Source organism: Canis lupus, chromosome X (assembly GCF_003254725.2).
Source record: "Canis lupus dingo isolate Sandy chromosome X, ASM325472v2, whole genome shotgun sequence".
NCBI classification, from domain to species: Eukaryota; Metazoa; Chordata; class Mammalia; order Carnivora; family Canidae; genus Canis; species Canis lupus.
This window is the reverse complement of record NC_064281.1, coordinates 49021926-49037715: the sequence shown is the minus strand read 5'-3', so window position 1 is coordinate 49037715 and position 15790 is coordinate 49021926. Positions and strand designations below refer to the sequence as shown.

General features: G+C 36.9%; 1 protein-coding gene across 10 annotated transcripts in view; it reads left to right on the top strand.

Moving 5' to 3' along the window:
* Positions 1 to 15790, top strand: part of ARHGEF9 (Cdc42 guanine nucleotide exchange factor 9) — a 211973-nt gene that overhangs the window by 170627 nt on the left and 25556 nt on the right. For all 10 annotated transcript variants that reach the window (XM_049107479.1, XM_049107480.1, XM_025436060.3 and 7 more), the window contains 2 exons: positions 5720 to 5963; positions 14701 to 14769. In XM_049107479.1, the coding sequence (XP_048963436.1) occupies positions 5720 to 5963; positions 14701 to 14769 (313 nt within the window). The remainder of the gene's footprint in view (positions 1 to 5719; positions 5964 to 14700; positions 14770 to 15790) is intronic.

Here is a 15790-nt window from a genome sequence, read left to right as displayed (position 1 = left end):
AGAACTAATGTAACTCAGCAGTGTGGTGACTGAGTATAAATTGTGTAATGGTCTTCATTATCAGTGCTAGCATTCAGAAAAGGGAAACTGCAATGACTTGAGGTAGAAGATGCAGTCAGGAAAGACTTCTTTGAGGAGGAAGAATGTGTAAATTTGACTTTGAAGGCTAGAATGATTGGAATAGAAAGCATTGTTGAGGCGTAGAGAACATATTAGTGTGAGCCTAAGTATAGATGTGTGACCACTGCCTCCCTGAAAAGGTATATGGAATTTCCAAGGACATAGAACTAGCTATGTAAATTTTAAAATATTCAGTTACTTTTGCTTTGATTTATTTTTGTCACAATATTTAACTTATTTTGAAAGTTTAAATGTACTAAAGGAGGCAGTGAGATTTTTAGGTTCATTAAAGGAGTTTTAAAAGCCTACAAAAAATTAGTCTGGGACCAAGAAAGCTCAGCACCACATTTATCAGATAAGGCTGGCCTCATGACTTGGAAACTGCATGTTTAGATTTGAGCTTTATAACCATTTTACAAGGTAAGGATTACTTGTCTAGTTTCATAGTCGAGAAAATTGAGGTTCAGAGAGATAAAATGGCTTGCCCAAGACCACAGCTGGTAGGTTAAGCAGCTAGGAGTTTGTATAACTCACACTCTTTCTGTGCATGTTGCATGCTGCTTTGTGGCCTTAGCTACCATTTCTGATGGGGTTTTTTGAACAGTAGGTCATTCTTAATCATTCCTATTCTATCACATCCCTAAACTTGGCTTTATAACCAATCTGGTACCTGAAAACTCACATTCAACCCTCTGGAGAGCTAGAAAGAGTAGGCAAAGGAAGAACCTTAATGATATATTTCTCTAGTCCTGTTCCCCTACCACAGAGGCAGAATTCTCTCAAGTTTCTTGTTATCCTTAAATATCTAAAGAAACAATAGGAGTTTCAGTTGATGCTTTTAATTTAGCTCTAAGATCATGTATATCCTTTCCAGTTTTTGGAAACTAGTTAGTACCACTTTTGAACCTACTGTAGTAGTTTTGAACCTACTGTTCAAAAAGGTTTTGAAGGCTGACAATGATTATAATACACCAACTTAGAGTCAAAAGAAGCTACAGGTAATGCTGGCAGGCTGGGTTCAAGGACCCAAAGGGGGTCCTGCAGGACCATCAGGAGCATTCTTGGCTTCATGAAGGATAGAAATAAAATGTGAGCCTGCAGGAGGTGAAAGCAGAGTTTACTGAAAATACAGAGAGAGCAGATACAGACAGTGTCTGGGAAACTCAGAAAGGAAAGGAGGGAGTCTCATCTTAGTTCAAGGTTGGGGGGATTAAAAAAAGGTCTGGGGGGGTTTTGAGGATGATAGTCTGGTATATGTGTCCCCATAGTCTTCTAGGTACTAGTTTGAACAAAGATGAGGGCCTAGGTATTATTCCTTGGAGCCAGGGGATCTTGGCATTGAGATACCTAGCTACTATTGTGCAGAATACGCACATGATAGCTTTGTCTAGTCATTCTCACCTGATCTCTCCTTAGATATTACCTATTCTAGAAAAACCATTAAGTCCAGTCCCTTATAAGGAGGACATATGCTGCTTGCATTATAAGACATATGTGTAAAGTGAGGTGGGGGTGCAGTTCCTAGCAAGAATAGAAGCAGGAAAAGAAATAAAAAAAAACAGATTTCTATGGAGCCTTTCTGTTTCTCTGTCTCATAAGCTGAAGTTAGGAATAGTGGGAGGTTAAGGCTGCCTATTCTAGTTAGATGGGCATCCACCTATTAGCTATGTGATCCAGACCTGGCTTCCCAGTTCTCTGTGTATTTGTATTAAGTATTTTAAGTCCAGTTTCAGGCCTTTATGAGATCAAACTAGATCACATCAATCCATTCTCCTTTGCTTGTCCTGATTTTGTAGTTAGACTGACAAGGCCCACTTTTTATGCATATATCTCAAAGTATTCCTGAGGATTGTGGAAGTCAGTGCATGGGAACTACCCCATCCTTTTGGCCAGGATTGAGCTTGTCCATTTCGAGCATGCTAAAAGGAACCTAGGCTCTGAATCAGGCTTGGAGAAACATTGGCCTACTCTATAGAGTTGACCTTTTTCTCTCCTGTGAACTTGATGCCAGGGGCACCCAGAAGATCAGAACCCATCTGTACTCACAACCTACTTATATGCATAATTATTATGGAAGGAAAAGCATAATGTAGAGGTTTAATTCCACAACACCTGTATTTCACAACCTGGAGGTTTGAGATTGATAGAGCAATGTTGGAAATTCTTAAAGACAGCCTTCCCCAGACATACCAAAAAGCTCAGTTTACCAGTGTGAGGAGTTAGGTTTACAAAGGCAAATTCTTTGCAAGTAGCCTGCAGCTGAGAACAGACGCATGCAAGGCAATTCAGCAGAATGGGAATAGTTTAACCAAACTGTATAATGTTAATAAAAATTAGTGAACATTTCTGATTCTGTGAAATTGTCTAAAAGGCCAAATATAAGCAGAAGGGAGGTAGAGTTGGTCAGAATAATTTGGCTAGTAGAAGACATCTATTAGGATGTGGCTCATGGGACCTTCTTGGCCAGTCTCAGCCATACCACAGGTCCCAACAGTAGATGTGTGTCATGAGCATGCTATGAAGGTATACACATGAGTTGAATCTTTCCACAATGTCAGCTTTATTCAATCATAAAGCTAAGTTAATCACAATTATAAAGCAGGTTCAGGATTCCAAACTCAATGATATTTCGCCATATGATTAAACTTGGCTTCTTACACAGCACACAGAGCAGGACATAAGACAAACCACATGACAGGATAACAGAAGGAGTATAGGAAGTTAATGAACCAAACTCAAAGTTAGTCTATGGGTATGCAGTTGAGATAAGACCTCAGTCCAATCCAGGTCAGCTCTCAGCACTTACTGCTTATTATGTTCAAGTAGGGAAGAATCTCAGTTCTGTTCAGAGATCAATCAGAGCTTTCAGTGGCAGTTGCATTTTTGAAGTGGTCAGACTTACATAGAGGTTATATCTGAGGAGTCTGACAGTTTGCTACCAAAATCCTCCCCCTTTTAAAGGGATTCAATTGGTCTTGGGCCCCTGCATACCTCCTCTGGTTCTGCTTATTATCAGTTCTGGGGTGTCAGCTGATGCTGGTCCCAGCAATATCTCATAATTGCAGTACCTTTAACTTGTGCAATTGCTTGACACAGGCTCCTGCTTGACACGAGAGACTCCACTTTGCTCTCTACAATGTGCTCTCAGGAAGGAGTCAACGACAGTGCTAAGAGGAGGAGGGACTGGAAGACCATTCTGAGAGATAGCTACCTATCAGACCTTATATTCCACAAGTTCACAGGTCATTTCATCCATCCCTCTGGTTTTCCTTTTTTTTATTTGACATTCAAAAAGATACAAAAAATAATACAATGGGCACCTATGTACTTATTATCCAACATAAGAAATAATTCATTACAAATACATTCTTCCTCTTCTCACTCTCTGCTCCTTCCCTTCCTTTTCCTTCCTTCCATTTTCCCATTCTCATCTCTGTATGCTCTTGAATTTGGCATGTGTCATTGTCATATTTTTGGTATAATTTCTGTACATATGTATGCATCCCTAAACATTATGTGGCATTTCTTTGTAGGTTTTTTAAACTCATATAAGTGGAATAGATATAGATGAGATAAAGCTGTATAGAAAAGAAACCAGAGGAGTGATGAGCATGGAATTTAAGGTTGCTGTGGCATCATAGCTTTTATTTTTTTAAATTGTTTAAAATTTTTTATTTTATTTAAATTCAACCAACAGTATAATATTAGTTTCAGAGGTAGAATTCAGTGATTCATCGGTTGCATATAACACCCAGTGCTGGGATGCCTGGGTGGCTCAGTGATTGAGCATCTGCCTTCAGCTCAGGGCCTGATCCCAGGGTCCTGGGATTGAGTCCCACATTAGGCTCTCTATAGGGAGCCTACTTTTCCTTCAGCCTATGTCTCTGCCTCTCTCTTTGTGTCTCTCATAAATAAATAAATAAATAAAAATATTTTAAAAAAACACCCAGTGCTCAATACATCATATGCCCTCCTTAATGCCTATCACCTACTTACCCCATCTTCCCACCCACCTCCCCTCTACCAACCCTCAAATTGTTTCCTATACTTAGTCTTTGATGGTTTGTCTCCCTCTCTGATTTCATCTTATTTGCTTTTTTCCTCCTTTCTTCAATGATCATCTGTTTTGTTTCTTAAATTCCACATGAGTGAAATCATATAATTGTCTTTCTCTGATTGACTTATTTTGCCTAGCATAATACCCTCTGGTTCCATCCACATCATTGCAAATGGTGAAATTTCTTTTTTGATGGTTAATAGTCCATTCTTTATCCATTCTTTATCCATTCAACTGTCCATGGACGTCAGGGCTCTTTCCATAGTTTGGCTATTGTGGGCATTACTGCGATAAACATAGGGGTGCAGGTGCCCCTTCAGATCACTGTGTTTGTATCCTTTGGGTAATTACCTAGCAGTGCAATTGCTGGGTCATAGGGTAGCTCTATTTTTAACTTTTTGAGGAACTTCAATACTGTTTTCCAGAGTAGGTGTACCAGCTTGTGTTCCTACCAGCAGTGTAAGAGTGTTCCCCTTTCTCTGCATCCTCGCCAACATTTGTTGTTTGTTCATTTTAGCCTTCTGACTGGTGTGAAGTGGTATCTCATTGTGGTTTTGATTTGTATTTCTCTGATGCCAAGTGATGTGGAGTATTTTCTCATGTGTCTGTTGGCCATTTTGAATGTCTTCTTTGGAGAAATGTCTGTTCAGCATGATACCTTTTAAATTGGGTGGCAGGTTCACCAAGCTTAATATAGTATTAAAAATAAGTAAGTAAATAAATAGAGAAATAAGAGTACCTTGTGTGGACTAGTGATGAGTGTCTCATGGACTGAGAGTTAGTATTAATCCAATTCTGTATACCAGAGAGTAAAACAGCAATGATAGAAGATAGGCAATATATTGTTTGTATATTGCCTATCTGGCCTATACTGTTTGTATATTTGTATATCCAACTACAACTTTTATTTTTCTCATGCAATAAGATTTGTGAGATTCATTCAAGTCTTTTAACTTTTAAAGTCAAGTCTTTTAACTCCTACACCTATTTCTCCTATCAGACTAGGCCTTCTCCAAAGTTCCCTAGAGTGCTAAGTGTTCAGCTCTTTCAATATAACCATTCCTAGCCAGCAGCCTGTGGCCATCTTAATACTCTTACCACTCATCTCCACTATGATATGTAGGTCTCACTAGCCTGCTTAAATTCCCAAGTACACTTTAGGCAAACACCCAGCTTATTTCATCCTTCTAGAAGTCTTGCAAATATTTTGGAAAAGAAAAGGCCCATGCTAGCAATGATTGTGTGGCTTACTGCTTCCTTTTTCCCATATATGTATCTTACAAACACATATAAAGATTGATGCTGGGGTCTGAGACAGGGTCTTTGGATGTAGGACAAAGACTTTCTCTACGAGCATTTAGTTAACCAACCTATCAATGTCATACTGCTAAGCTAACCTGCCTAAATTTGACCAAACTAACCTCTGTTGGTACTCCAAAACAATGGCAGTCTTAGCGTCTTGCTGAGCCCATGAGCCAACTCTTATGGCACCTACTCTGCACATCCCTACAGTAAAAAAGCCTTTTCTTCCTTCCTACATAGGATCTGATCCGAAGAGACATCCTGTACTACAAAGGCCGCATTGACATGGATAAATATGAGGTAGTTGACATTGAAGATGGCAGAGATGATGATTTTAATGTCAGCATGAAAAATGCCTTCAAGCTTCACAACAAGGAAACTGAGGAGATACATCTATTCTTTGCCAAAAAGCTGGAGGAGAAGATACGCTGGCTCAGAGCTTTCAGAGAAGAGAGGAAAATGGTACAGGAAGATGAAAAAATTGGTAAGTGATCTAAGAGAAGAAAGAAGAATATGGCTATGAAGAACATAGAGGATTTGAATTAGTCTTCATTTTTCTAGAAGCAGAGGGGAATATTTCTGGTGCAAACTGACCTAATCCACTTTGGTGGTTTCCTATTATTAGGCCCTTTTCGGCAGATACCAGTAGTCTTTACTAATCAGAGTTAGGTAAGAGTTATAATTTGGCCTCCCTTACAGCCTCATAACTAGATAAGACTATTACACTGGAAACACACTTTAATATCATTTTTCCTAAACATATAAACATTTATTAACAAACAAACACAAAAGCAATCATACAACCTGTTCTGTAATCTCAGTGGAGTCCTAGTTTTATTCTTAGATACATGGCTGTATCTTCTGTAGAGAGGTTAGTCAAGGAAGAGTTGCTGATATTATAGCAACATAATTCAACTAACTTTCTTGTTAGAGTCTGGTGACAAAATCCTTTAAGGGATAGGACATACCACCTGTTTTCAATCTTGAGTTTAAGGCTTCCTTCTGAAGGGTAAAGGCTATAGGGCTCATTGGAATTTTATACCCAGGTCTGGTGAGGGCTAAAGAGCATTTAGTACATTTGTGGCTAGTACACATCTTGAATAACATTCATTTTTACCAATGAAAATTCATTTTTAACATGTGTTAGGCTGCATTAAAGTGACTGAACTGCTGGGAGTAGTGGCTTTTGAAGCAAAGACTTCTGAGTGTTTAATGTGTTAACAAATCACCTCTTGAGTGTGTATGCCAGATTAAGACACTTTATATGTTAACTAAATGTCCCTAGAACATAGATTAAAATTAATGTGCATGTATATATCAGCTCTCTGTATGAAAGCATTTAAAAATAAGTTACAGAAAATATAACTGGCTCTAAAACTATGATCACTTGCATGATTCAGAATCACACTAAACCATAATTTTTTTGGCTTTAAAAATGTTTTTCCCCTTTGCCAGGGGGTATATAACTGGCAGAGAGATTTTTCATGCTGCTTTCTAACTGGGATTTAGGTGCCATAGACTATAGTTTTGTGGTTTACAAAGTATCATCTGGTCTGTTGCTCACAGTGCTGCCATTCCAGCATAAAAATACCAAACAGCCAGGCTTTGTAATTCCCTGAGAAGACAGAGTTCCTGTTTTTGCTCCACTTGAAGTGAGAGTAGTATTTTATATTAAAACATTTACCAATGTTTTAATTGGTAAACATTTACCAATGTTTAATTGGTATATTAAAACATTTACCAATGTTTTAATTGGTAAACATTTACCAATGTTTAATTTACCAGCTCAAGCTGGTAGAAACTGCCTCTAGAAAAATGGGCCTACTCATTGAGTCCAAATGCAAATGATTTTGAGAGTGCAAATGGATTCTTCTCTCTTTCAGTGTTGGGGATTTAAATGGTTAAGAGATAAAGAAGAATGATCAAAAAGACACACCTTAGTCTAATGCTAGTCCTTGCCTCAGGTTTGGGGTATAGTGCACATTAATAATTCACTTTGAGTCCCATTGAAGCCAAATTGCTTTTAGCATATGAGCACTGCAATGGAACATGGTGTACAGTGGTACAGAAATGCTACTGGGTTGCTTCTCTCAGTGGTAGGCAGAAGCAGCCTCTGATACCACCTAGATTATTAGACCTATTAAAGGAATTGTCTTAGTATGCTTTATGCAGACCCTAGATCAACTAGAAGATCCCCACCATTTTTTCTGGTTCCAGTATAATATTTCCCACACAATTCCCTAATAACCTGTAACTTTAAGAATCTGCTTCTAATAGAAAAGCTTCCAGAAATTACATTTTTAAAAACTTTTTGCTTAGTTTTTGTAAAGATTTTATTCATTTATTCATGAGAGACAGAGGGAGAGAGAGAGAGAGGCAGAGACACAGGCAGAGGGAGAAGCAGTCTCCATGCAGGGAGCCCAATGCAGGACTCGATCCTGAGACTCCAGTATCACGCCCTGGGCCAAAGGCAGGTGCCAAACCTCTGAGCCACCCAGGCATCCCTGAATTTTGCTTAGTTTTCATTTAAATTCCAGTTAGTTAATGTACAGTGCAATATTAATTTCAGGTGTAAAATTGAATGATTTAACACCTATACACAATGCCTGGTGCTCACTGCAGTAACTGTACTCCTTAATCTCCATCACCTATTTAACACCTCTGCCAGACCACTTCCCCTCTGGTAATAATTGATTTGATCTCTATAATTATTAGTCTTTTTTGGTTTGCCTCTCTACTTCTTTCCCCTATGATCATTTGTTTCTTAAATTCCACATATGAATGAAATCATATGTTGTCTTTCTCTGACAAACTTATTTTGCTTAGCATAATACTCTCTAGTTCCATCTGTGACGTGGTACACACACACACACACACACACACACACACTCAGCCATAAAAAATAATGAAATCTTGCTATTTGCAAGGACATGGATGGATCTATAAAAATACCTTCCGACAGATCTATGTTATCTCTTCTAAAACATTAAGTTTTTTTCTAATTATAATACTTTTTATTATAGGAAATTTGGGGGGAAAACACAGAAAAATTAAAAAGAAAACTAAAAATCACATAAGATTTACTCTACCCAGAGAGAACATTTGTAAATGTTTGATATTTTTACATCTAAACAAAAAAACCCCTAGGACTAAGGTGGTTGAATCATTCTGTCTCCTCCATTCTCTACCTCCCTATGATGAACAGTTCTAATATTACATCCTCATTTTGCATGTACAATCATATCATTAGGATTTCCCTAAATCATTTATTTAAAAATTTTTCTCATTGTATTTATTTATTTTTTTTTAAATTTTATTTATTTATGATAGTCACACAGAGAGAGATAGAGAGGCAGAGACATAGGCAGAGGGAGAAGCAGGCTCCATGCACCGGGAGCCCGACGTGGGATTCGATCCCGGGTCTCCAGGATCACGCCCTGGGCCAAAGGCAGGCGCTAAACTGCTGCGCCACCAGGGATCCCTTCTCATTGTATTTAAATTCAATTAATTAACATATAGTATATGATTAGTTTCAGAGGTAGAATTTAGTGATTCATCAGTTACATATACACCCAGTTCTCATTCCATCAAGTGCCCTCCTTAATGCCCATCCCCCAGTTACCCCATCTCCCCACCCACCTCCCTTCCAGCAACCCTCAGCTTGTTTCTAAGAGTCTTTTATGGTTTGTCTCCCTAGTTTCATCTCATTTTATGTTTCCTCCCTTCCCTATTCCTAGGTGCATCTGTTTTGTTTCTCACATTCCATATATGAGTGAAATCCTATGGTATTTGTCTTTCTCTGGTTGACTTCTTTACCTTAGTTATACACTTATACACTTATACCTTAGTTATACACTCTAGTTCCATCCACATCATTGCAAATGGTAACATTTCATCCTTTCTGATGGCTGAGTAATATTCCATTATATATACTGCCTCTTCTTTATCCATTCATCTATTGGTGGACATCTTGTCTCTTTCTATAGCTTGGCTATTGTGGACATTGCTGCTATAAACATTGGGGTGCCCCTTTGAATCACTATGTTTATATCCTTTAGATAAATGTGTTGTAGTGCAATTGCTAGGTTATAGAGTAGCTCAATTTTTAACTTTTTGAGGAACCTTCATACTGCTTTCCAGAGTGGCTGTATCAGCTTGTGTTCCCACCAGCAGTGAAAGAGTGGTCCCCTTTCTCTGCATCCTTGTCAACACTTGTTTCCTGACTTGTTCATTTTAGCCATTCTGACTGATATGAGGTGGTACCTCACTGTGGTTTTAACTTGTATTTCCCTGATGCCAAATGATGTGGAACATTTTCTCATGTGTCTGTTGGCCATTTGTATGCCTTCTTTGGAGAAATGTCTGTTCATGTCTTCTGCCCATTTCTTGACTGTATTTTTTGTTTTTTGAGTGTTGAGTTTGATAAGTTCTCTATAGATTTTGAATACTAGCCCATTATCTGATATGGCATTTGCTAATATCTTCTCTCATTCTGTAGGTTCCCTTTTAGTTTTTTTGACTATTTCCTTGGTGTGCAAAAGCTTTTTTTTTTTTGCAAAAAATTTTATCTTGATGAAGTCCCAATAATTCAGTTTTGCTCTTGCTTCTCTTGCCTTTAGAAGATATGTCTAGCAAGGAGTTGCTGCAGCTGAAGTCAAAGAGGTTGCTGCTGTATTCTTCTCTAGGATTTTGATGGATTCTTATCTCACATTTATATCTTTAATCCATTTTGACTTTATTTGTGTGTGTATGGTGTAAGAAAAATGGTCCATTTTCATTCTTCTGCATGTGGTTATCCAATTTCCCCTAACCATTTGTTGAAGAGACTATCTTTTTTTCCACTGGATATCCTTTCCTTCTTTGTCAAAGATTAGTTGACCATAGAGTTGAGGGTCCATTTCTGGGTTCTCTATTCTGTTCCATTGATCTGTGTGTCTGTTTTTGTGCCAGTACCATACTGTCTTGATGATTAGAGCTTTGTAATACAGCTTGAAGTCTGGAATTTGTGATTCCACCAGCTTTGATTTTCTTTTTCAACATTCCTCTGAGGTCTTTTCTGGTTCTATACAAATTTTAGGAATATTTGTTACAGCTTTATAAAAATGCTGATGGTATTCTTATAGAGATTGCATTAAATGTGTAAATTGCTTTGAGTAGCATACACATTTCAACAATATTTGTTCTTCCAATCCATGAACATGGAATATTTTTCCATTTCTTTGTGTCTTTCTCAATTTCTCTCATAAGTGTTCTGTAGTTTTTAGAATACAGACCCTTTACCTCTTTAGTTAGGTTTATTCTTGTGTTTTCTGGTGCAGTTGTAAATGGGATCCATTCCTTAATTACTCTTCTGACAAAAGGAGAATTAAAGCCCAATATCCCTGATCAACATGGATGCAGAAATTCTCACCAAATACTAACAAATATCTAATAGTATTTTAAAAGAATTATTCACCATGACCAAGTAGGATTTATTCCTGGCTTGCAAGGGTGGTTCAACTTCTGCAAATAAACCAATGTGGTATACCACATTAATCAAAGTAAGTACAAGAACCATATGATTCTCTCAATAGATGCTGAAAAAGCATTTGACAAAATACAACATCCTTTCTTGATTAAAATTCTCTGCAGTGTAAGGATAGAGGGAACATACCTCAATATGGTAAAAGCCATATATGAAAGACAGTGAATATCATCCTCAACTAGAGAGCATTTCCTCCAAGGTCAGGAACACAACAGAGATGTCTACTCTAACCACTGCTATTCAACATAGTGCTGGAAGTCCTAGACAACAAAAAGAAATAAAAGGCATCCAAATCAGAAAAATAAGTCAAACTTTCACTCTTCTCAGATGACATGATACTCTATGTTGATCACACAAATGACTGTACCCAAAAATTGCTAGAAGTCATACAGGAATTCATCAAAGTGGATGATATAATGCACAGAAATCAGTTGCTTATCTATACCCTAAATCACTTAATATTTTTTAAAAGATGTATTTATTTATTAATGAGAGACAGAGAGAGAGAGAGGCAGAGACACAGGCAGAGGGAGAAGCAGGTTCCATGCAGGGAGCCTGACATGGGACTTGATCCCAGGTCTCCAGGATCAGGCCCTGGGCTGAAGGTGGCACTAAACCACTGAGCCACCCGGGCCGCCCTCACTTAATATTTTTAATCATCATTTTTATGGCTATTATATAAATTTACCATAATTTTTTTCTTTATTTTTACTTTTTAATGATAAAATAAATACATGATTATAATAACCACTTGAACATATACCAAAATATAATAAATTTAGCATTATTTTCCCTTCACTATCACTCCTATGCTATGTGAGATAATTAGTATAGGTGTGGTGTATCTATTTCCATACTTGTGTTTATATAAACCTTTATACAGATAAGACTTTTTAAAAACTTTTCTACTTACAAAAATTATACCAATCATATTACTTTATAACTCATTTTTAAACTTAATTTATCATAAGTAACTCTTCAGGTGAAGAATATAGTATTTAACTAAAATTCCTTCTATCAGTCAGGATTCAACCAGAGAAGTACAACTCATAGAAGATGTGTTAAGAGATTTATTATAAGGAATTGGCTTATGTGATTACAAAATCTGGCTAAGCAACTCCAAAATCTATGGAGCAGGCAGGTGGAATGCAAAATCGTGGGCAGGCTCAAACTCATGAGCACAGTCCAAAGCTGTCATCTATAGGCAGGAAGATCATGAGAAGGATGGGACTCCACATACATGGGCTAAAGCTGAAGAAGAATTTCTTCTCTTTTGTAGGTAGATCTCAATCCTGTTTTTTTAAGTGGTAGAAACACCATGAACCCTATACACTTCATACATTTTTAAGTGCATAATATAGTAATATTAACCATAGGCTCAATGTTGTAAAGCAGATATATAGAACTTATTCATACCATGTATAAGTGGAACTAGAGTTTTGATAGGATTGCTTTGAATTTGTAGATGGCTTTCAGCAGAATGGATATTTTAACAATATTGTCTTCTAGTACAGAAACAAACAAACAAAACCTAAAGACCAATATCCCCAATGAATGCATATGAAAAAGTCCTTAATAAAACAGCAACAAACAGAATTCAGCAACACAATACAAGGATCATACACCGTAACTAAGTCCGATTTGTCCCTGGGATGCAAGGATGCCTTAACATATGCGAATCAATTAATGTGATACACCACACTAATTGAATGAAAGATAGAAATCACATGATCAGGGGATCCCTGGGTGGCTCAGCAGTTTAGCACCTGCCTTTGACCCAGGGCGTGATCCTGGAGTTCCAGGATCGAGTCCCACATCGGGCTCCCTGCATAGAGCCTGCTTCTCCCTCTGCCTATGTCTCTGCCCCTCCCCTCTCTCTCTGTGTGTTTCTCATGAATAAATAAAATCTTTAAAAAAAGAAATCACATGATCATATCTACAGATGCAGAAAAAGGATTTGACATTACTTATTCTTTCATGATAAAAAACTCACAAGCTACTATGTATACAAGAAATTTACCTGAATATAATAAAGGCCATATATGAAAGGGCCTACAGCTAACATCATACTCAAGGGAGAAAAACTGAAAGCTTTTTCTCTTATAACAATGACAAGACAAGGATGCCCATTTCACCACTTCTATTCAACATTGTAGTGGAAGGCCAACCAGAGAAAATTAGACAAGAAAAAAATAAAAGCATCCAAATGGGAAAGGAAGAAGTGAAGTTATTTCTGTTTGTAGATGATATCATTTTATATATAGATAACCTTAAAGACTCCACAGAAAATGTTTTTTCTAATAAATGAATTCAGTGAAGTTGAAGAATATGAAAGTAACATGCAAAAATCAGTTGTGTTTCTATACACTAACATAAACTATCTGAAAAAGAAATTAAGCAAATAGTCCTAAGTATAATCACATCCAAAAAGGGTGGATGGATTTCTTTATTCTTAGGAATAAACTTAACCAAGGAGGTAAAAGACTTGTACACTCAAAAATGTAAAACCTTGCTGAAAGAAATTAAAGAACATATAAATAAATAGCTTTAGTATTGTTAAAATGTCCATTTTACCCAATGCCAGCTATAGATTCAATGTGGTCTTATCAAAATTCCAATGGAATTTTTTACAGAAATAGAAATAACAATCCTAAAATTCACAAAAGATCCATCATGGGTAAAGATATTTGAGAGAGAGGAACAAAGCTAGAGGTATCACACTTCTTGACTCAAAATGTATTACAAAGCTACATTAATTAAAACAGTATATTACTGGCATAAAGATGGGATATAGATGGATGGAATAGGATAGAAAGCCTAGAAATAAACCCACACATATACAGTCAACATATCTTTGACAAGGGTACCAAGAATACACAATTGGGAAAGGATGGTTTCTTCGATAGATAGTGCTGAGAAAATTGTATATCCATATGCAAAAGAATGAAACTGAATTCCTACTTTATACTGTACGTGAAAATTAACTCAAAATGTGTTAAAGATTTAATTGTATGACCCCAAACTGTAAAACTCCTAGAAGAAAATAGAGGGAAAGAGCTTCTTGACATTGATATTGGAAATGATTTTTTGGATATGACACCAAAAGCATAGTCAAAACAAAATTACAGCAAAATAAAATGCTTCAGCACAGCAATGGAACAGAATGAAAAGGCAACCTATGGCATCAGGTAAAATATTTGCAAATGATATATTTGATAGGAGGTTAATTTCCAAAATATATAAGTAACTCCTACAACTCAATGGTGAAATATCAAATAACTTAATTTTAAAATTGGACAAATGACTTGGACAGTTGAGTACCTTTTGCTATTTGATTTTTTCTTCCTTTTGAAACTTTTCTTTACAAAAATGTCTTGTAATCTCTTATCTTTTGACTCATTATTTTCTTCTATGTTTTTGCCTTTGGTTGTGAAATATTTTTCCACTTCACACCATACTTTATTCATGACTCTTCATTGAACAGTCTCTTAACTCATGTTTTCATTTTTTTTGCCTCTGTATATTGTGAAATTCATTTTTGTAACTAAATATTTGTTCAAATTTCTCACCATTTATTTCCTTTTCAAAACTTTTGATATATCTTGCCAAAACTACTCTTTCAGAAAAGTTGTACTAATTTATACATTTAAGAAAGCTGTGTTTTTTTATAACAGAGTCATGTATTTCTATGTTATAGGCTTTGAAATTTCTGAAAACCAGAAGAGGCAGGCTGCAATGACTGTGAGAAAAGTCCCTAAACAAAAAGGTAAAGCTGCCTTTAACTACCACCACTCCACCAGCCCCACTTTCTCTATCTGTGAGACTGGGAAGCCATAAACTATGTGACTATATATACCCAGGTTTGTTTCCAGGCTGAAGTTCACTTGGGGTGATGGGGATTGTCTGGGTTTCCAGGTATTCCTGATGACATGTGGCAAATGGCCTTAAAGACATAAGGCTTAGCCATTAGAAATGATGAATACCCACCATTTGCTTTGACGTGGATGGAACTGGAGGGTATTATGCTGAGTGAAGTAAGTCAATCGGAGAAGGACAATCATTATATGGTTTCACTCATACAGGGAATATAAGACATAGTGAAAGGGATTATAAGGGAAAGGAAAGAAAATGAGTGGGAAGAATCAGAGAGGGTGACAAAACATGAGAAACTCCTAACTCTGGGAAACAAACAAGGGGTAGTGGAAGGGGAGGTGGGTAGGGGAATGGGGTGACTGGGTGACAGGCACTGAGGTGGGCACTTGACAGGATGAGCACTGGGTGTTATACTATATGTTAGCAAATCGAACTCCAATTAAAAAATATATACAAACAAATAAAAAATTAAATTAAAAAATAAATTAATTTTTAAAAAGACATAAGGCTTAGGAGTAAATAGTGTAAGGTAGTTATGTCTACAGATAGTTCTTGGTAGTAGAAAGGGAGGTGGGCAGGGGCTTGGGGTGGCTGGGTGATGGGCACTGAGGGAGGCACTTGGTGGGATGAGCACTGAGTGTTATGCTATGTGCTGGCAAATTGAGCTCCAATAAAAAAATTTTAAAAAAATTGGACTTCAGAGATCAATAAGCTTCCATAAAAAAATAAATAGTTCTTTAGGTACAGGAAAAATATAGAATTTCTGTTTCTTTTCATTTTAACATAAGTGAGAGAGAGAGAAAGAAACTAAACTTTATCCACAATGTAGAGACAGATGGACAATAATAACTGTGTATAATTTTTAATAAGTGCTTTTGGAATATGTATACAGTTTTCTTTGATTTGTTTGGGGA